Source organism: Tachysurus fulvidraco, chromosome 11, assembly GCF_022655615.1.
Source record: "Tachysurus fulvidraco isolate hzauxx_2018 chromosome 11, HZAU_PFXX_2.0, whole genome shotgun sequence".
Taxonomy (NCBI): domain Eukaryota; kingdom Metazoa; phylum Chordata; class Actinopteri; order Siluriformes; family Bagridae; genus Tachysurus; species Tachysurus fulvidraco.
This window is the reverse complement of record NC_062528.1, coordinates 4,592,100-4,613,534: the sequence shown is the minus strand read 5'-3', so window position 1 is coordinate 4,613,534 and position 21,435 is coordinate 4,592,100. Positions and strand designations below refer to the sequence as shown.

At 39.5% G+C, this 21,435-nt stretch overlaps 1 protein-coding gene across 1 annotated transcript in view; it reads right to left on the bottom strand.

The window, feature by feature from the left end:
• Positions 1–918: 918 nt before the first annotated feature.
• The window catches only part of clpb (caseinolytic mitochondrial matrix peptidase chaperone subunit B), a 40,206-nt gene continuing 19,689 nt past the window's right edge, over positions 919–21,435 (bottom strand). The window contains exons 6-16 of the mRNA XM_027138844.2: positions 20,968–21,065; positions 20,631–20,745; positions 7,777–7,854; positions 5,560–5,615; positions 5,438–5,482; positions 4,579–4,740; positions 4,163–4,319; positions 3,912–3,985; positions 3,518–3,637; positions 2,442–2,546; positions 919–1,821 (exon numbers count right to left, since the gene is read on the bottom strand). Coding sequence (XP_026994645.2) covers positions 1,600–1,821; positions 2,442–2,546; positions 3,518–3,637; positions 3,912–3,985; positions 4,163–4,319; positions 4,579–4,740; positions 5,438–5,482; positions 5,560–5,615; positions 7,777–7,854; positions 20,631–20,745; positions 20,968–21,065 — 1,232 coding nt within the window. The 3' untranslated portion in view covers positions 919–1,599. The remainder of the gene's footprint in view (positions 1,822–2,441; positions 2,547–3,517; positions 3,638–3,911; positions 3,986–4,162; positions 4,320–4,578; positions 4,741–5,437; positions 5,483–5,559; positions 5,616–7,776; positions 7,855–20,630; positions 20,746–20,967; positions 21,066–21,435) is intronic.

Genomic DNA, 21,435 nt, shown 5'->3' with positions numbered 1-21,435 from the left:
CTGATACTTTGTCTCGTCTGAGTTTCTGACCGTTAACAATGACATCAGGAGAAGAGAGAAGGAGAAAAGAGCTCTAACTCTCTCTCACACACACGCAGATGTGGAGGAGGGACTGTGTGTGTATGTGTGTGTGGTCAGTGGAATAGCCTGCATGCCACTGTGGTGTGTTTTAATGTTAATTGGTTCTCAGTTGGAAGGAAGCGAGTTTCTACATGTGTATGGAGGGATGCTGTGAAACAGAGGAGTGTGTTCCTCACTGACTGCTTCTGTTCATCTCCTCATTAAAGCGCACACACACACACACACACACACACACACACACTTCACATTCTTGGCCAAAATATCTCCACAGTGTTTTAGCAGCAGGTGTGTAGAGGACAACACATTCTGTACTCACTTCTTTAAATTTCATGGTCTTTAATTTAATTAAACAAACACATGCACGCAAGCAACGCACACATGCAAGCACACACACAAACACAGGATTCATGAAATTTATTCTGTTTTAATGGACCAGAAAGACAAAACACATGCAGATTCATTAATTTAAAATTTTAATTCTACACAGCTCCATTTTACACACACACACACACACACACACACACACACACACACACACACACACACACACACACTATAGTTTATACAGTTATAATTTAAAATGAATAGTTACCTAGTTTTTTGAATAATTTTAAAGCAGTAGTTCAGTTTCCTTCTACACTGAATTTATTTACCTGCAGCTTTTAAGCTGAAATTTTCCATTTGTTAAATTAATGACAGACAGAAATATTCCTGAACTCTTACTATTATGTATTGACTTTCCCAATAAAACTGCAAAGATTAATTGTAACTGATCTTAAATAAATGTCCTATTAGTGATGCAACATGTGGTAATAAATGCTTGAGATAAATAAAATATGAAATTATTATTTAGTTTTATTAGTAAATGTGATTTCATGTACTTTAGTGATGTTAATAAAAACTTTCATGTGTGTTTATTTAAAAAAACAAATCTTAATAAAAAAAGTTCATGTTTATCGAATAAACAAATAATATTAAAAAATTTAAACAAAATTATTTTCGGATATTTTAAGTAATATTTTTGCACATTTATATTTATTTGGCATGTTTTTGTGTCTGCAGTGACACACAGATGATGAAGATTTTAAATCCCCAAAGTATGAAGCAATGCTGCATCAGTTCTGCAGAATTTCCTTGGTTCTGAAAAATCCATAACTGTCCTTTGGTCTGAACAGAAACGTAGACCTTTCAGAAGCATTGTATTTAGCGTCCAGCATGCTGGTGCTTCCAGGATGAGTCTCTTCATCAGGAATAACAACTATATAGATACATCACTCAGGAGATCAGCAGGAGGTGAGCGGGTGTTTGACAGGAGGTGAGCGGGTGTTTGACAGGAGGTGAGCGGGTGTTTGACAGGAGGTGAGCGGGTGTTTGACAGGAGGTGAGCGGGTGTTTGACAGGAGGTGAGCGGGTGTTTGACAGGAGGTGAGCGGGTGTTTGACAGGAGGTGAGCGGGTGTTTGACAGGAGGTGAGCGGGTGTTTGACAGGAGGTGAGCGGGTGTTTGACAGGAGGTTAGTTAGTGCCTGTATGCCACCTGCTCTGGGTTTTGTGGTTGACGAATTTCCAGCTTTCGTGTTTTGCTGTCTTTATCCACTATCTCCAGGCGGAGAGATGGACTCCCTTGTTCCTCCTCTTCATTTTGCAGTTCTCCATCCACAGTGAGGCGGAGCGTGCAGCCTTCAGGGAGGAGCTCCTGCTCGTATGCTGCTGCTAACTGGTTCACCACCCGACGCTCCACCTACAGAACAAAAGCAGTGTTAATGCAGAGCTAATGTTACAGCAGGTATCCTGTTAAACCGAAGAGCTGCATACAGACAATATTCTAAACTTATCATTTATTTCTGATTTAAAAATACTTAATATTTCATTTATTTATCTATATCTGCTGCTACAGCATTTCATCACCTAAAGCTTTACTACAAACATTTACTTACAAGCACAAAGTGTAGTAATAAAGAAAATTAAATAAAAACCACAGTGTGTTTCAACATTTGAAAGAAACAAAAAACATGAACATTAAAACAATTGAGCAAAAATAAAAAATAAAATATGTGCAAAAATATGCAACTTATTTTTTACATTATTATTACCTAAATAAATAACATTCATTGTCTGCTTTAAGACCCAACAGCAAATTTAATATCACAGCAAAAAGTCTATATACACACACACACAAACACACACACCTCCCCAGTCCGGAAGCCAATATCAGTGTATAAAGCCACCAATCCAATAAGGACTATTATTATTTCTTCTCCTCATATTTCTCTCTTCCTGACACCCTAGTGTGTGTGAGAATGTGTGTGCAGTATTGATTAGTCTATTGTGTATCGATGATGTTATTGATTGATTGTTTACCTCATGTTTGATGGAGCGAGCGCCATAGTGAAGGTTGTATCCTCGAGTCAGCAGGTCCAGCACGCCTCGCTCCCACAGCAGGTTGATGTCGTGCCTCTGTTTGGCCTGAGGAAAAACCCCACAAAAACTGAGGACTGAGAGTAAAACTGAACTGTGTGTGTGTGTGAGAGAGAAAGAGAGAGTGAGTGAGTGAGTGAGTGAAAGAGAGAGTGAGAAAGTGTGTGTGTGTGTGATAGAGACTGAGTGAGTGAGAGAGCGTGAGAGAGAGTGAGAAAGAGAGAGTGAGAGGGAGTGTGTGTGAGAGAGAGAGAGGTGAGTGAGTGACTGAGTGAGAGTGAGTGAGTGAGTGAGTGAGTGAGTGAGTGAGAGAGGGAGAGAGAGAGTGCTTCAGTTGGACTTCTTTCATATTTAGTCCACAGTGATGTGCAGAAAGAAGAAATTTTATCCGGTTGTGATTGAAGGGTTTTGATCACGAGTGACTGCTGGAATTTAAACTCACAACTTTCTGATCCTGAACATTGAACCTGTAACGAGCTCCAGCACTTAACTAAAACTAAACTAACTAAACTAAACTCTGTACAATATGCCACAGTGTACAGAACACCATACACAACACAATACACAACACTTCAATACAAAGAAAGAATTCATTGCATTTTCCAAAATAATGAATAAACATAAATATTCATATTACACACACACACACACACAAACACTTTTTTCTGTGTGTACGTGTTTGTTAGACAGAAATGGAGTTTTATTCATATTTAAATATTTATGAATGGCCCACATGTTAACCTCACTAATATGATTATTGTCATCAGACTGTATTGATTCCCTCTGTGTGTGTGTGTGTGTGTGTGTGTGTGTATACAGCCATTTCTCTTTTGCTGTTGATACAAAGCACACCAATAAACACATTAAGCATGCACACACACACACACACACAGACACACACACACACATTTTAACTGTCAATTGTGTGATGCACACAAAATCAGACACAAACACAGACAAACACACACACCATGGGCAGACACAAATACACAAGCTCATGCATGCACACATGCGCGTACCTTTTTTGCCCAGTAGTTGAGCTCTTTGCTTACGAGCTGAATAAGCTCAGAGTGGCAGAAAGGCAAAAAGTAAACGATTTCGCTAATTCGTCCCAGAAATTCATCCCGTCTGAACTGGGCCTGAAAAGACAGCACACCAATCACAACATGTTTCCAATAACACTTGGCCAATAAGATTCCACCATATTTTATATACTATGGCCATAAACATGTTTCTGTTTCCTTCTTTCTGACTCTCTGGAATGTGTGTGTGTTGTGTGTGTGCATGTGTGTGGATGGGTGTGCATGTGTGTGTCTTTTTATAGTTCAGAATATTCCTATGGTAACCAGCACTAGCTTCGGTCAGTATTTATCTCACATATAAAACAGTCAAATCAGGCAGAAATGTGTCTACCTTCAGTATGGGGCGAATCACTTCCTCTTTAAACTTCTTAGAGATGGTAATCTTCTCACTCTGCTGGACTTCATCTGAAACACACACACACACACACACACACACACACACACACACACACACACACACACACACACACACACACTGTGGTACTGCATGTAAAAGGTTGGTTGCTGTTATGTGACAGGGAAGTGCTGACAGCTAGAGGGGAATTGGGGATAAAATAGGGTTAATAAAAAAATAGGTCTCACCCAGACTGTCTGCCAGACGGCGACGACTCTGCTCCTGAGCTTCCTGTCTGAGCTGTATCGCATGCTGGGCAATTTCATCACTTGCCACATTGGAGGTCATTATGAAGATGGCATCCTTGCATTCAATGGTTTTCCCTTTCCCATCTGTCAGACGTCCCTGACCAAGAGATATTGTAAAAAAAAAAATTCTCAAAGATCACATAACACTGTGGATCAGTGAAACAGTGACAGAGTGAACTAACGACACAGTGAATAAGTGGCTCAGTGAAACAGTGAACCAATGACACAGTGAACCAGTGACTCAGTGATAGTTTATAATGAGCAATGTAACAGTGACACAGAGAATCAAGAATACAGAGTGATTTAGTCTTTCAGTAACTCTGTAATATTGACTCAGGTGATCCTAGGGTTCTGACCTCATCAAAAAGCTGCAGCATGATGGTGAGGACATCAGGATGTGCTTTATCCACCTCATCAAAGAGCACTACAGCGTTCGGACACTGCTTCAGCAGTTTAGTGAGCTGACCGCCTTCCTCATGACCGACATACCCCGGTGGAGAACCGATAAATTTAGCCACCTAATGCAACAGACACACAGACACACAGACACACACACACAATGACAGTGTGAGCCAGAGTTTGTGTGTGTCTATGTGTTAAAGCTCAAGGTCTACAGAGGTCCTCCTCTAAACACTGTGACAGCTCAGCAGTGGGGTCACAAATAACAAAACCTTTAAAACACTCACTTCACCTTTAATACCAGAGACACACTGAGCTGAATTTACTGCCTAAAATTTCTGTTAGTATTTCCGTAGGGAAAATCCCTTGTACTGTACTTAAGTCAGGTTTTGAGCGCCAGAAGAGAATCAACAGCATGTTCTCACACCTCGGAGGCTGCACACGGTGCAAAGGGAAATCTGATACATACATTATTTTCTGGCCTCAAGATAAGCAATGTCTCTAATTAATATTAGAAAAAAATTGTCAAGGCCAGAAGGTGCAATTATTTTTTTGTAAGAGCAGAGAAAGTCAGGCTGCAACATGTTTACATAAATTAACTATTATTTATGTTTCAATTAAAAAGTCCTTAAAATCAAAGTCAGAATCACACTTAACTAAGATGTTCCTGTTTACACAAACCCTGCCCCCTTACACACTTCTAACTGAAGTCTGTTAAAAGTCTGTGTGTGTGCACCTGAGGCTTTAATTTGTAATTTTAAAATGAAATCCAGACAGAGATTTACTCTACTCTGTTTACAATCCTGTGTGTGTTACCTCGTGTTTCTCCTGGAACTCTGACATGTCCATTCTGATGAAACCCTGTGAATATAAAGGTGGTGATCAGAGAACAGATTAAGGTTGTAGTTTACATGGATGTGTGTCTGTGTGTTTCTGACCTTTTTGATGTCTTTGTGAATGTAACGAGCCACCTGCTTTGCCAATTCCGTTTTACCTACACACACACACACACACACACACACACACACACACACACACACACACACACACACACACACAAACAAACAAACACACACAAGAAATTCCTGACATAATGGATTGTATAACATCAGGAAGTGATGGATTGTATAACATCAGGAAGTGATGTCGAGTTAAAATCACAGTTACTCGAGTGAAAAGTTAGAACTGTGTGACCACAGAACCGTTCTCTGTTCTCCAACACTGCATGTCTGTAATTGTCATGGCAACAAGGTCACTGCTTCCTATATCTGTATTTTTCCCCATTTCTCTCACTCTCTCTCTTACATCTTTTTCACTCAGTCTCTTTTCTCACTCCTGTCTCTGAGTAAATAAATATTCCTCCTATGAACTTCAATATAAATACTTTTGTGGCGCATGCTCAAGGCTGCTGAATATTAATGTTGCTGGTCAGAGGAGAGACGGGATATGAGACATCTGACAATCAGCATCCATCTCCCCCAACAAACAAATAACTCCCTGTGTGTATGTGTTTGTGTGTCTGAGAGAGAGAGTAAGAGAGAGAGAGAGAGAGAGAGAGAGAGAGAGAGAGAGAGTATGTGTGTGTGAGAGAGAGAGTAAGAGAGAGAGAGAGAGTATGTGTGTGTGAGAGAGTAAGAGAGAGAGAGAGAGAGAGAGAGAGAGAGAGAGAGAGAGAGAGTATGTGTGTGTGAGAGAGAGAGTAAGAGAGAGGGAGAGAGAGAGAGAGAGAGAGAGAGAGAGAGAGAGAGAATGTGTGTGTGAGAGAGAGAGTAAGAGAGAGGGAGAGAGAGTATGTGTGTGTGTGAGAGAGAGTGCAAAAGAGAAAGAGTGTAATAAAGTGAAATATAGTGTGTACTAAAGTGTGTAATAAAATGTGAAATAAAGTGTGTAATAGTGTGAAATAAAGTGTGTACTAAAGTGTGTACTAAAGTGTCAAATATAGTGTGTACTATAGTGTGTACTAAAGTTTCAAATATAGTGTGTACTATAGTGTGTAATAAAGTGTGTAATATAGTGTGTAATATAGTGTGTAATATAGTGTGTAATAAAGTGTGTAATAAAGTGTGTACTAAAGTGTGTAATATAGTGTGTACTATAGTGTGTACTATAGTGTGTAATAAAGTGTGAAATATAGTGTGTACTAAAGTGTGTAATAAAGTGTGTACTATAGTGTGTAATATAGTGTGTACTATATTGTGAAATATAGTGTGTACTATAGTGTGTAATAAAGTGTGAAATATAGTGTGTACTAAAGTGTGTAATATAGTGTGTACTATAGTGTGTAATAAAGTGTGTACTATAGTGTGTACTATAGTGTGAAATATAGTGTGTACTACATTGTGAAATATAGTGTGTACTATAGTGTGTAATATAGTGTGTACTATATTGTGAAATATAGTGTGTACTATAGTGTGTACTATAGTGTGTACTATAGTGTGTAATATAGTGTGTAATATAGTGTGTACTATAGTGTGTACTATAGTGTGTAATAAGTGTGTACTATAGTGTGTAATATAGTGTGTAATATAGTGTGTACTATAGTGTGTAATATAGTGTGTACTATAGTGTGTACTATAGTGTGTAATAAGTGTGTACTATAGTGTGTACTATAGTGTGTAATAAGTGTGTACTATAGTGTGTAATATAGTGTGTAATATAGTGTGTACTATATTGTGAAATATAGTGTGTACTATAGTGTGTAATATAGTGTGTACTAAAGTGTGTAATATAGTGTGTACTATAGTGTGTAATATAGTTTGTACTATAGTCTGTAATAGTGTGTACTATAGTGTGTAATATAGTGTGTACTATAGTGTATACTATAGTGTGTAATATAGTGTGTAATATAGTGTGTAATATAGTGTGTACTATAGTGTGTAATATAGTGTGTACTAAAGTGTGTACTAAAGTGTGTACTAAAGTGTGTAATATAGTGTGTACTATAGTGTGTAATATAGTGTGTACTATAGTGTATACTATAGTGTGTAATAAAGTGTGTAATAAAGTGTGTAATAAAGTGTGTACTATAGTGTGTACTATAGTGTGTAATAAAGCGTGTGGGAGGTTTAGGTACACATTTATACAGTGTAGTAAAGGTGTAGCCTATTAGAAAGTGATACAACAGCAATGAATTAAAATATGTTTTAATCATTTACCAATTCCTGAAGAGCCGAGGAAGAGGAAGACAAGGGGATGTTCTTCATCATACCAGCCATTCTCCTTCCTCCTGATAGCTGAAAAAGTGAAAATGGGGGGTTTATTAAAACTGACAAGAGAGCGCTTACAAGAAAGAGAGAGAGAGATAGAGTGTGAGAGAGAGAGTGTGTGAGAAAGAGAGTGAGAGTAAGTGAGACAGAGTGTGTGTGAGAGACAGACAGAGAGAGAGAGAGTGAGTGTCAGTGAGTGAGAGAGACAGAGAGTGTGTGTGAGAGAGAGAGAGAGACAGACAAACAGACAGACAGCATGTTCCGTACACACACTGAATATACACTACACACAATACTTCTGAGGCAAATGAAAAAGATAATATTTTATGAATTAAATAGCAGTTCATATCAACTGGAATGTTTTACACACTAAGGTTATATAATAAAACACTAGGTTGCTTCTTGCTGCTGTTCAGTAAATGTGTGTCGTATGAATGCAAGCTGCTTTTTACAGCTGAATCAAACTAAACCTCAGTAACTAAATAAATTCACCTTTTTGTTTTTCCGGATAAAAGAGAAATTTTTGTTTAAAAAAAAAATTCATTTATTTGACATGTCTAAAACTACACACACACACACACACACACACACACACACACACACACACACACACACACACACACACACACACACACACACACACACACACACACACACCCCTCCTCTCTTTGCCCTCCTGCGCTCTCTGGTCCACCATTAGCTCAACGCTAATTCCATTAGCCTGCGCCCTGCTGCAGCCGGCTAATCGCGTTAGCATGGATCCGGCAGAGGTGCCTCAGGAACAAGGCTACGATAACGCACCGTCGCCACAGCAACCAGTGTGTGTGTGTGTGTGTGTGTGTGTGTGTGTGTGTGTGTGTGTGCGTGTGTGTGTGCGTGTGTGTTCAAGTAAAAGGAGACAGAAATAAATATATAATCTGAACAAACAGACTTATGTTTTTCAGGGGTAACAGGGTCAAAGGAACTCGAGGTCGAGGAGTGTGTGTGTGTGTGTGTGTGTGTGTGTGTGTGTGTGTGTGTGTGCGCGTGTGTGCATGTAGCCATGTAAAGCAACAAAAGACCTCACTACGACAATAAGAATAAGAAAAACCAAAACCACTGCAGATATCAGGAGAATTATGGCAAATTATGTGATAATTGTGTGGCTATTAAATATATCCCAATATTCTATGTGCTAAAATACACACACACACCATCCTGAAAAAGTCTGAGATCCGTTACACAGTGCAGCAATAATAATAATAATAATAATAATAATAATAATAATAATAATAATAATAATAAATAAATAAGCTCCACTGTCTACTTTTAGCTACACTAAACAATGAAGAGATCACAGATGAAGGCTATTACTGTGTCAGTGGATCTCCAACTTCCTGACAGACAGACCACAAGCTGTAGGGGTGGGCAAACACACATCATTCACCCTCACTCTCAGCACTGGAGCCCCCCAGAGTTGTGTTCTGAGCCCTCTGCTGTATTCACCGTACACTTATGACTGTGTGGCCACTTCCAACTCTACCACCATCATCAAGTTTGCTGATGACACTGTTGTGGTGGGCCTGATCTCCAACAACAAAGACGAGACGGCCTACCTACAGGAGACTAAAAACCTGGATGGTGCCAGGAGAACAATCTTCTCCTGAATGTGAGCAATACAAAAGATAGTGGACTTCAGTACAAAGCAGGAGTGGTCATACCAACCGCTAAACATCAACGGGACCCCAGTAGAGAGAGTGGACAGTTTACGGTACCTAGGTGTTCACATCACACAGGACCTGTCTTGGTCCTGTCACATTAACACCCTGGTGAAGAAGGCCCGGCAGCGGCTGTACCATCTGAGACGCTTGAGGGACTTCAGACTACCCTCTCAGGTGCTAAAGACCTTCTACACCTGCACCATTGAGAGCGTCCTGACGGGTAGCATCACTTCCTGGTTCGGGAACAGCATCCTGCAGGACAGGTGATCCCTCCAGAGGGTGGGTCGGTCAGCTGAACGTAACATCCACACTGAGCTCCCTGACCTGAAGGACATCTACAGCACGCGGTGCCGGACCAGAGCTAGGAAGATTGTAAAAGATCTCAGCCATCCCAACAATGGACTCTTTTCTTTGTTGCGTTCAGGGAAACGCTTCCGCTCCCTGAAAGCAAACACAGAGAGGATGAGGAGAAGCTTCTTGCCGCAGGCCATTCGGATCTTAAACCAGGAGACACCCAGGATCTAGCACTGGACCTCTTAGGGTCACACCTATAGTTCGGTTTATTTGCTCCGGCCCAAAAGCAAAAAATGATACATTGTAGCTTTTTTAGCAGTTTTGGTTCCTTTTCACACCACACTGATCGTTCTGTTCCGCACCAGTTGAAACGAACCAAAATGCAGTCATGTGATAACATCCACATCACTCATTGGCCACATGTCTTTGAGCGTATTTCCTAAACTGCTTCTCGATTGGTCAGAATAAACGTGCGGGAAATTTCAACGAAACTCCGGAAGTAAACAAAAATAGGAAAATACAGCATACAGTACACTATGGAGAGACGACTGCGTGCTGCAATTATGTTCGTGGTTGTAATCTACTACATCGCTTGTATACAGCATTCTATGCAAAGTCTTAATTTTCAGAATGAAGCGCAGATGCGGCTTGAAAATATCATTTTAATGCACTGCAAACGGTGAAGATGCATCGCGAGACACTTCAGGAGGCGGCGAGCATTACTTTTGTGAAACTGTGACATGCTCATCTTCCGAAAATATTGCCAACGACCCACTACGGCATCTGGTTTAGTCCAAAATGTGCAATACTTTTTGCAGTTAGGTCCGTTCGATCTCGGATCGTGTTCTCACCACAAAAGAACCGTACCAGAGTTCGTTTGAAAGCGTACCGAGACCACCTCTTCAAGGAGGTCTCGGTACGCTTGTTTGGTCCTTTTTTGGTGCACACCAGAGTTCGATTGCTGCATTCTCACCTGCCCAAATGAACAGCACCAAATGAGCAATCGAACTCTGGTATGATTCAACCGAACTAAACAAGGGTGTGAAAGCACCCTTATATACTTTTTATATTTTTTATTCTTATACCGAACAGTTGCATAAAGCAGTTCACTGCATATCGTACCCTGTATGTATGTGTATGTGACAGACAAAATTTGATTTGATTTGACTAAGTTTTGTTAAGAAAGGGTAAAAATTGCTTCCTGAAGGCTGATTGGTTGAATGTTTCTGAATTAATTCACTGATGATTAAAATCCAGATGATTTTCCTGAAAGTTAAAGTTAACTGAGAAAGTTAACTGCATCAATGACCAAACCCCAACCATTAATGAAGCTTCAAGATCAAAATTGAATTCTTCGAAGAATTCAAGATCAAACCCATACAACCAATCAGGGGTCTTATTTATCCAGCTCAGCCTCCTTAACTTCCTCTGATCAAGGTGTGTCGGGCATACTGTTAATTGTTATTGTTTATTTGTATCAACAGGTTTCAATTGAATAAATTAAGTATAACAAATTTAGGCTTTGGAAAATTATTACCCCCCAAAAATAAATCCATCATAACAGCATAGGATTTCACCTGTCTGTGTTTGGACACAGACTACAAGTTACTGACCAAGTTTTATTTCAGTACAGCTTACAGTTTGGTGATAAAATTATGTACGGTTTATTTTAGCAGGGAATCAAAATAACAATAACATGAAGCCATCTGTTCTTGGACCTCTAAAAATATTTTTTGGAGATATTGGTAATGAATGAGTTACTGTAATCCTAACGCTGTCACAACCCGTGAACTCTGAGCTTTTATTACAATTTGGCTGTTGAAAGAAAAAAAAAGGTGACGTGACCTACAGCTAAGTATGGTGACACTTACTCAGAATTCGTTCTCTGCATTTAACCCATCCAAAGTGCACACACAGAGCAGTGGGCAGCCATTTATGCTGCAGCAACCGGGGAGCAGTTGGGGGTTCGGTGCCTTGCTCAAGGGCACCTCAGTTGTGGTATTGCCGGCCTGAGACTCAAACCCACAACCTTAGGGTTAGGAGTCAAACTCTCTAAACATTAGGCCATGACTTCCCCAGTTAAACATCAGGGAATCTAACGCTGAAAAACAGCAACATGTGAGTGAGTTTGAACACAGAATAAAAACGTGTTTGTGTGGAAAAACATCTTTAACAGAATAAAAAAAGAATGTGACCAATAATAAAGTCCATTAGAGTGAAACAGTGAACCAGTTACAGCTGACAAAAAACAGACACACACACATGTAAGAAATCGTCAACGTAGCAGGATAGCATACTGTGTAAGATTGTGTACAACTGTGTGTGTTTAGTGTCTTGTCATTCGTCATAAAGATGAATCTCGAATAGCTGAAGGCCGTGTCTTCTCCTCCTCTCCCCTGATAATGTGCATCCGCCATATTGTAGCACTGCTGTGTGTGTGTGTGTGTGTGTGTGTCCGTGTCCCTCGGCACTCAACAACAGCCATATTTCAGCAGGTCTGCCTGTGACTGAGCCTTTCTCTCTCAACTTTATTACACAGAGTGAGTGTGAGGGTCCCTCCCTGAGGACACACGCAGTCCCATCAACAATATAAACTGGAGACTTCACAGCAGAGCATGTGTGACTTACAGAAGTACGAGAAGTGTGGGACAGACCGGTGACAAGATGGTTCAACAACACCAGACAATACAGACCTGCTATAACAATAATAATAAACATGATGACCTCATCATGGGATTTGTAATGTCACACTTGTTATAGCAGCTCTTTTCTCTCTCTCCTGAAGAAGCTGCTAATCATGCACCTGAGAATGCACAAAATGGTGTAAACTCCTTTGTCCTGAAAAGGTGGGAGAACTGTTACAAAGCGCTGACACTGGAGACACCTTCCATAGAGGTTACATAAATTACAGAACACTTAACTATAAAAAAGGAACAAAATGATCCCTGATTTGTTATCAGATAAATAGAAATGGCATTTTCCCTGATGTCTAGTTTGTTCTAAATAAAGAATGACAGCAGTCTAATGTGTAATGATGTGTAGATGATGAAGATCTGTATAGATACAGTGCAGCACAAGGCGGGTGATAAAACTCTGTGGAACTGCTGAAGGTTCAGACTAAATTACAGTCTAAATAAACGCTGAACATAGCCACAACCCAGGTTCTGTTTCAGTGAGCACTGATCCACAAAAACGTAACATCATGTATAAGATGTAACGTCATGTATAAGGTGTAACATGTATAAGGTGTAAAGTATAAGGTATAACGTGTATAAGGTGTAAAGTATAAGGTATAACGTGTATAAGGTGTAACGTTATGTATGAGGTGTAAAGTATAAGGTATAACGTGTATAAGGTGTAACGTTATGTATAAAGTGTAAAGTATAAGGTGTAACGTCAGGTATAAGGTGTAACGTTATGTATAAGGTGTAAAGTATAAGGTGTATTGTATAAGGTGTAACGTCAGGTATAAGGTGTAACGTATAAGGTGTAACGTCAGGTATAAGGTGTAACGTTATGTACAAGGTGTAACGTATAAGGTGTAAAGTATAAGGTGTAAGATCATGTATAAGGTGTAAAGTATAAGGTGTAACGTCAGGTATAAGGTGTAACATGTACAAGGTGTAATATATAAGGTGTAATGTATAAGGTGTAACGTCAGGTATAAGGTGTAACATAAGGTGTAACGTCAGGTATAAGGTGTAATGTATAAGGTGTAACGTCAGGTATAAGGTGTAATGTATAAGGTGTAACGTCGTGTATAAGGTGTAACGTCAGGTATAAGGTGTAACGTCAGGTATAAGGTGTAACATAAGGTGTAACGTCAGGTATAAGGTGTAATGTATAAGGTGTAACGTATAAGGTGTAACGTCAGGTATAAGGTGTAATGTATAAGGTGTAACGTCAGGTATAAGGTGTAACGTTATGTATAAGGTGTAACGTATAAGGTGTAAAGTATAAGGTGTAAGATCATGTATAAGGTGTAAAGTATAAGGTGTAACGTCAGGTATAAGGTGTAACATGTACAAGGTGTAATGTATAAGGTGTAATGTATAAGGTGTAACGTATAAGGTGTAACGTCAGGTATAAGGTGTAACATGTACAAGGTGTAACATATAAGGTGTAACGTATAAGGTGTAACGTATAAGGTGTAACGTATAAGGTGTAACGTATAAGGTGTAACGTCAGGTATAAGGTGTAACGTATAAGGTGTAACGTCAGGTATAAGGTGTAACGTATAAGGTGTAACGTCAGGTATAAGGTGTAACGTATAAGGTGTAACGTCAGGTATAAGGTGTAATGTATAAGGTGTAACGTATAAGGTGTAACGTCAGGTATAAGGTGTAATGTATAAGGTGTAACGTATAAGGTGTAACGTCAGGTATAAGGTGTAACATAAGGTGTAACGTCAGGTACAAGGTGTAATGTATAAGGTGTAACGTCAGGTATAAGGTGTAATGTATAAGGTGTAACGTCGTGTATAAGGTGTAACGTCGTGTATAAGGTGTAACGTCAGGTACAAGGTGTAATGTATAAGGTGTAACGTCAGGTATAAGGTGTAATGTATAAGGTGTAACGTCGTGTATAAGGTGTAACGTCAGGTATAAGGTGTAACATAAGGTGTAACGTCAGGTATAAGGTGTAATGTATAAGGTGTAACATCAGGTATAAGGTGTAATGTATAAGGTGTAACGTCGTGTATAAGGTGTAACGTCGTGTATAAGGTGTAACGTCAGGTATAAGGTGTAACGTCAGGTATAAGGTGTAACGTTTATACACCTTATGGTGTAATGTATAAGGTGTAACGTTGTTTATAAGGTGTAACATTGTTTATTAGGTGTAAAGTATAAGGTGTAACGTTGTGTATAAGGTGTAACGTATAAGGTGTAACGTCAGGTATAAGGTGTAACGTCAGGTATAAGGTGTAACGTCATGTATAAGGTGTAACGTCATGTATAAGGTGTAACGTTGTGTATAAGGTGTAACGTTGTGTATAAGGTGTAACGTATAAGGTGTAACGTCAGGTATAAGGTGTAACGTCAGGTATAAGGTGTAACGTTGTGTATAAGGTGTAACGTTGTGTATAAGGTGTAACGTATAAGGTGTAACGTTGTGTATAAGGTGTAACGTATAAGGTGTAACGTTGTGTATAAGGTGTAACGTATAAGGTGTAACGTCAGGTATAAGGTGTAACGTCATGTATAAGGTGTAACGTCATGTATAAGGTGTAACGTTGTGTATAAGGTGTAACGTTGTGTATAAGGTGTAACGTATAAGGTGTAACGTCAGGTATAAGGTGTAACGTTGTGTATAAGGTGTAACGTTGTGTATAAGGTGTAACGTATAAGGTGTAACGTTGTGTATAAGGTGTAACGTATAAGGTGTAACGTTGTGTATAAGGTGTAACGTATAAGGTGTAACGTCAGGTATAAGGTGTAACGTCATGTATAAGGTGTAACGTCATGTATAAGGTGTAACGTTGTGTATAAGGTGTAACGTTGTGTATAAGGTGTAACGTATAAGGTGTAACGTCAGGTATAAGGTGTAATGTCAGGTATAAGGTGTAACGTATAAGGTGTAACGTTGTGTATAAGGTGTAACGTCATGTATTTACATTTACGGCATTTAGCAGACACCCTTATCCAGAGTGACTTACAACTGAGCAACTGAGGGTTAAGGGCCTTGCTCAGGGGCCCAGCAGTGGCAGCTTGGTGGACCTGGGGTTCGAACCAATGACCTTCCGATCAGTAGCCCAACACCTTAACCACTGAGCTACCACATGTATAAGGTGTAACGTCTGGTATAAGGTGTAACATAAGGTGTAATGTATAAGGTGCAACATAAGGTGTAATGTATAAGGTGTAACGTCATGTATAAGGTGTAACGTCATGTATAAGGTGTAATGTATAAGGTGTAACGTTGTGTATAAGGTGTAACGTCATGTATAAGGTGTAACGTCATGTATAAGCTGCAACGTCTGGTATAAGCTGTAACATAAGGTGTAATGTATAAGGTGTAACATAAGGTGTAATGTATAAGGTGTAACGTCATGTATAAGGTGTAACGTATAAGGTGTAACGTTGTGTATAAGGTGTAACGTCATGTATAAGGTGTAACGTTGTGTATAAGGTGTAACGTATAAGGTGTAACGTATAAGGTGTAACGTATAAGGTGTAACGTATAAGGTGTAACGTTAGGTATAAGGTGTAACATCAGGTATAAGGTGTAACATCAGGTATAAGGTGTAACGTCATGTATAAGGTGTAACGTTAGGTATAAGGTGTAACATCAGGTATAAGGTGTAACGTCATGTATAAGGTGTAACGTCATGTATAAGGTGTAAAGTCGTGTATAAGGTGTAACGTATAAGGTGTAACATAAGGTGTAATGTATAAGGTGTAACGTTGTGTATAAGGTGTAACGTCATGTATAATGTGTAAGGTCTGGTATAAGCTGCAACGTCTGGTATAAGCTGCAACGTCTGGTATAAGCTGTAACATAAGGTGTAATGTATAAGGTGTAACATAAGGTGTAATGTATAAGGTGTAACGTCATGTATAAGGTGTAACGTCATGTATAAGGTGTAACGTATAAGGTGTAACGTTGTGTATAGGGTGTAACGTCATGTATAAGGTGTAACGTATAAGGTGTAACGTTGTGTATAAGGTGTAAGTTCATGTATAAGGTGTAACGTATAAGGTGTAACGTTGTGTATAAGGTGTAACTTCATGTATAAGGTGTAAGGTATATGGTGTAACGTTGTGTATAAGGTGTAACGTCATGTATAATGTGTAACGTCTGGTATAAGCTGCAACGTCTGGTATAAGCTGTAACATAAGGTGTAACGTATAAGGTGTAACGTCATGTATAAGGTGTAACGTCATGTATAAGGTGTAACGTATAAGGTGTAACGTCTGGTATAAGGTGTAAAGTATAAGGTGTAACGTCAGGTATAATCTGTAACGTCAGGTATAAGCTGTAATCAAAGTAAGTGGAAAGTAATTAAAGCATAATTAAAAAGATAATAGCATATTTTATTAAAACGATTCATTAAAGTATTTCTTATGTGTATTTTAGTGTAACCTGTAGTTAACTGGAGGCTGTGTGTGTGTGTGATTAAAAAATCTTGTTATTTAAAAAGTCAGAATATTTCCTTGTTAAAACATTAATTGTCTACAGTGCAATTCATTATGTCAAGAGAAGGTCCTCAGAAAGGGGTGTGTGTGGGTTTCAGTATACAGATAAAAATCATAGCAAATTAAGTGCATGTAAACTTAAGGGCCTCATAATCATTATTTTGCTTCGGATAACATTTGGTTCCCACGAGTTGTGTGTGTACGTATGTGTGTGTGTTGTCTTTGTTTGGAAAGGCAGAGGACTGGTAATGACATTAAGGAGGATAATCACCTTCAATAACTTTTAGCCCCCAAGAGCTAAACCAAGATCAATCTGGAGCTTTCTCTGTGTGTGTGCGCGTGTGCGTGTGTGTATACTCAAGTCCCAACGGAGTGCAAAAGTTTACACACCCCTAATGGAAAAATCATTGGCACTAACAGACAGTTTGTGTAAAACATTAAAGCTAAATCAGTCAGAAATCTATTTGCTGTGTATGTAATTGATAAAATAAACAAAACAAACATTGAAAAAAATAATGAAAATAAATGTATTCCTTATTTAATTTCGGTAGTAATAGTTTTATGTGAACGTTACAGTTGAAAACAAGCACAGAATACAAAGACACCAGACAAAGCCCCGCCCACCTTTAAACTGATTGGTCAGCCTGGGTGGAGGAGGAGGAGTCTAGAAGTATTGTTGCTATAAGCACCAGCTCTCAGTTTAACTACATTTCATTTATTAAATAGTTTATTAAAACATTTTATTAACATTTTCAGAAATGTATAAACGAATGTACTTTTAGTAGATAATTCAGAAAGATCTTTTGTTAGAAAATAATTTATCAGAAGCTCTGACAGAGTTGCACAGCATGCGATGGGACCGAGCTGTGATCATCTTCATACTCAGAAGAATATGGAATGATCAATTTTGTGAGTTCATCTTGTTGCATGTGACAATAAGGAGTCGTGTTTTTGATCATGTCAGTGGCATGTTGATTAAACTGACAACATCGTCGTCTCCATTGAACTTTACAACCATACTAACTGTAAAAAATACAAGAATTTATTTTACTACTTCCTCTGCCACAACTGCCCTCCAAACCCCACCACCCCAGTGTACACGGCCAAGTAAGCAGTGTACACTACACTGATTGGTTGACAGTGACAGTGGAATAAGCCTATCACATGCTGAGTTCCAGTAGGTGGGGCTTGTTTGTCTCTCATTTTTCATTAGATCATTGTGTTAACATAACGTTTGCAGAAAACTTAAAATAAGTATATAATAAAACAAATAATAAAAACAATACAAAGAAGTAAATTAAAAAAATAAAAACACTGTAAATGTGCTGTTAAACCCATAAACACATCATTCTGCTTATCAGTGTAGGAACTGTGTGTGTGTTTGTGTGTGTGTTTATATCCTTTCTGAGTCTGTACATCATCTGCATAGCCAAAGGCTGCAGTAAGTGTGTTTGATGGCCACATTCTTTTATTTTATTAGACACACACACACACACACACACACACATACACACACACACACACTCCTGTGTCTCTTTCTCTCTCATTTGTCTTTGACATCAGCATTTCTCATCTTGCCGTGCCTTGTCTGTCCCTCCTCTCTCTCAACCGATCTCAACAGCAGAAGTATGTGTGTGTGCGTGTCTGTGTGTGTGTGTGAGAGCTGATATATTCACTATATTAGTTGTGGAGGATCAATATTCTGCTGCTTTAACGGTCACCATGCTGCGCCTCAAATTGCTTTCAGGACAATTTGCCACTGCAATAACTGCCCATTTATCAAATCAGTTAGAGAGAGGCTGCCTGTACATCTCTCTCTCTCTCTCTCTCTCTCTCTCTCACACACACACACACACACACACACACTCACACGCAATCTCTCCCTCACACACTCGCTCATACACACATACCTAATCCTCCACTAATTTCAGCAAGCCAAGAGAGATGTTCAAGATAGAGATAATTTCAAAAATTAACACAATAAGCATGCACACACAGATACTCTCGCGCGCGCACACACGCACACACACACACACACACACTCTTAATCATGTCACACACAGCACAAGGTGGTGTTGTGCTAATCGATCGATAAGTGCAGTAATATTGTGTGTTTACTGAGGTGTGTGTGTTATTGTGCTATAACTCATCTACGGTGTCTATCTGGGGAGCTGTACACACACATATGCGAGCACAGCACACACAAACACATCATGCACTCTGTTACGGAAAAATCAAAGAAAATAAATAAATAATTAGAGAATAAAAAAATGAAACAAGAAGGAGACACGAAGGTCCAGAGAGAGAGAGAGAGACTGTGAGACATGTCAGCATGTTCCATACACACTGAATATACACCATACACAATATGTTGAGATGTGCTGAACTTGAAAAGAGAGAAACATAGAAAGAGAGAGAGAGAGAGTAATTGAGTTAAACCACCCAAGACTAGGATGAACAGCAGCTGCGCACACGCACACGCACACACACACACAGCCACCTGTGCTCATTGAAACCCTGCCCATTAATCTACATTAACCAATTAGCTGCCTTCGCCTGCCTGGCTGGCCCCAAAGCCACACCCACTGGGGGGATAGTGATAGAGTACAAAAGGTAAAGTGATGGGAAACTGGACCCTGTGTGTCTGGGTGTGTGTTTGTATGTGAATGTTTGTGTATATATACAGTATTTTCCGCACTATAAGGCGCACGTAAAAGCCTTAAATTTTCTCAAAAATCGTCCGTGCGCCTAATAATCCGGTGCGCCTTATGTGTGCACTGAGTTCCTATAAAAATGTTGTGTGACTTTAGTAAGCGCTCCGCTTGATTGACTGTCGGACCATTTCCCGCTGACACAGGGACGTAATACATACACTACATACGCTGGCAGCGATAAACCAATCAGAGAACATTACGTTATACGTACAGTACGTACGCTTACCTTCGTTACACCTCCGGTAGGTATAATACCGGTATGTTGCAAAACAACATTTGTTTCTTCCTAACCATTATTGTATAGATATCTATGACCATTATGCGCTCCACACTCCAGTCCAGTAGGTGGCGGTAAATGCACCTTAAGTTGGTTTGCCATCCGCCAATAAAAATCAGATGCTTACAAGGCACAATTCAAACTACAGGCTATCAGTTACACGGTTGTAAATGGAAATAGAGCAGCTGAAAGAATTCAACATCAATGTATCTATGGTTCGGAAGTGGAGGAAGCAAGAAAATGAACTGTGCCAAGTTAAGAAGACACAGTAGATGAGAACTTTGATGGATTTGTAGGAGAAGATTTTTTTTTTTGCTTCTGTTACCTTTTTTTGTAGACCGTATGTTTTAGCATGCGCCTTATAATACGGTGCGCCTTATGTATGGGTTAAGTACAGAAATAGACAACGTAACTGAGACTGCGCCTTATAATCCGGTGCGCCTCATGCTGCGGAAGATATGGTACAAAGACTGTGTGTATGAGAGTGTGAGTTTGTGTATATTAGTATGTTTGTGTTTGAGTGTTCATATTTATGAATACGTTCATATTTGTGTGTATGTATATGATTAAATGTATATATATATATATATATATATATATATATATATATATATATATATATATATATATATATATATATACACACACACACACACAATTTGAGTGCATATGAGTGTGTTACCTGAGGCAACAGTAGCGATGGCCCCCTCCTGGCCGATGATGTGCTCCTTTAGTCTGTACTCCAGAGGAAACCTCCTCCTCTCCTCCACCTCCCTCTGCTTCTGTTCTTCCTTAAACTATAGACGGACAGACAGACACACAGGAAGACAGATGGACGGACAGACAGACAGGTAGACAGTGAGACAGGCATTAGCTCGATTCTTATAATAACACGTGTACTGATTATGTCCTCTAAACTCCTTTAATAAAGTTGAGGCTCTACTGAACTGTAGGTCATTTAAACGACTAAACCAATCATCAGTGAGCAGTGGTGTAAGCCCCGCCCCTGCACACTGTACCTTTTCCTCACGCTCCTTCAGCAGTGTGTGCATCTCTCCCTCTTTAGCGTAAGACAGTGGAGTGTGTCCCAGCTCATTCACCTGCAGGGGGTTCGCACCTGCAACACACACATCACACAGGTCAAAGATCATCACCATCAGGGTTTGGGGTCAAGCTGTTAGGGGTCACTGTGTTAAAAAAGAGAGACGGAAGGAAAAATATTGTGTCCTAAAAATGGATTGATCCCAACAAGCAGGGGGTCATTGAGCTCACACCGAGAGAGAAAGCAAGAGAGAGAAAGAGAGAGAGAGAAAGAGCTAGAGAGAGAGAGAGAGAGAGAGAGAGAGAGAGAGAGAGAGAAAGAGCAAGAGAGACCAGTCCCCTCATCCAACTGGTTTATCAGTCACTGCTCAATAACCGCACACCATACTGCTAACAAATCATTATCCGAAAATAACGCACCACTAACCCAACACTAACATACCATT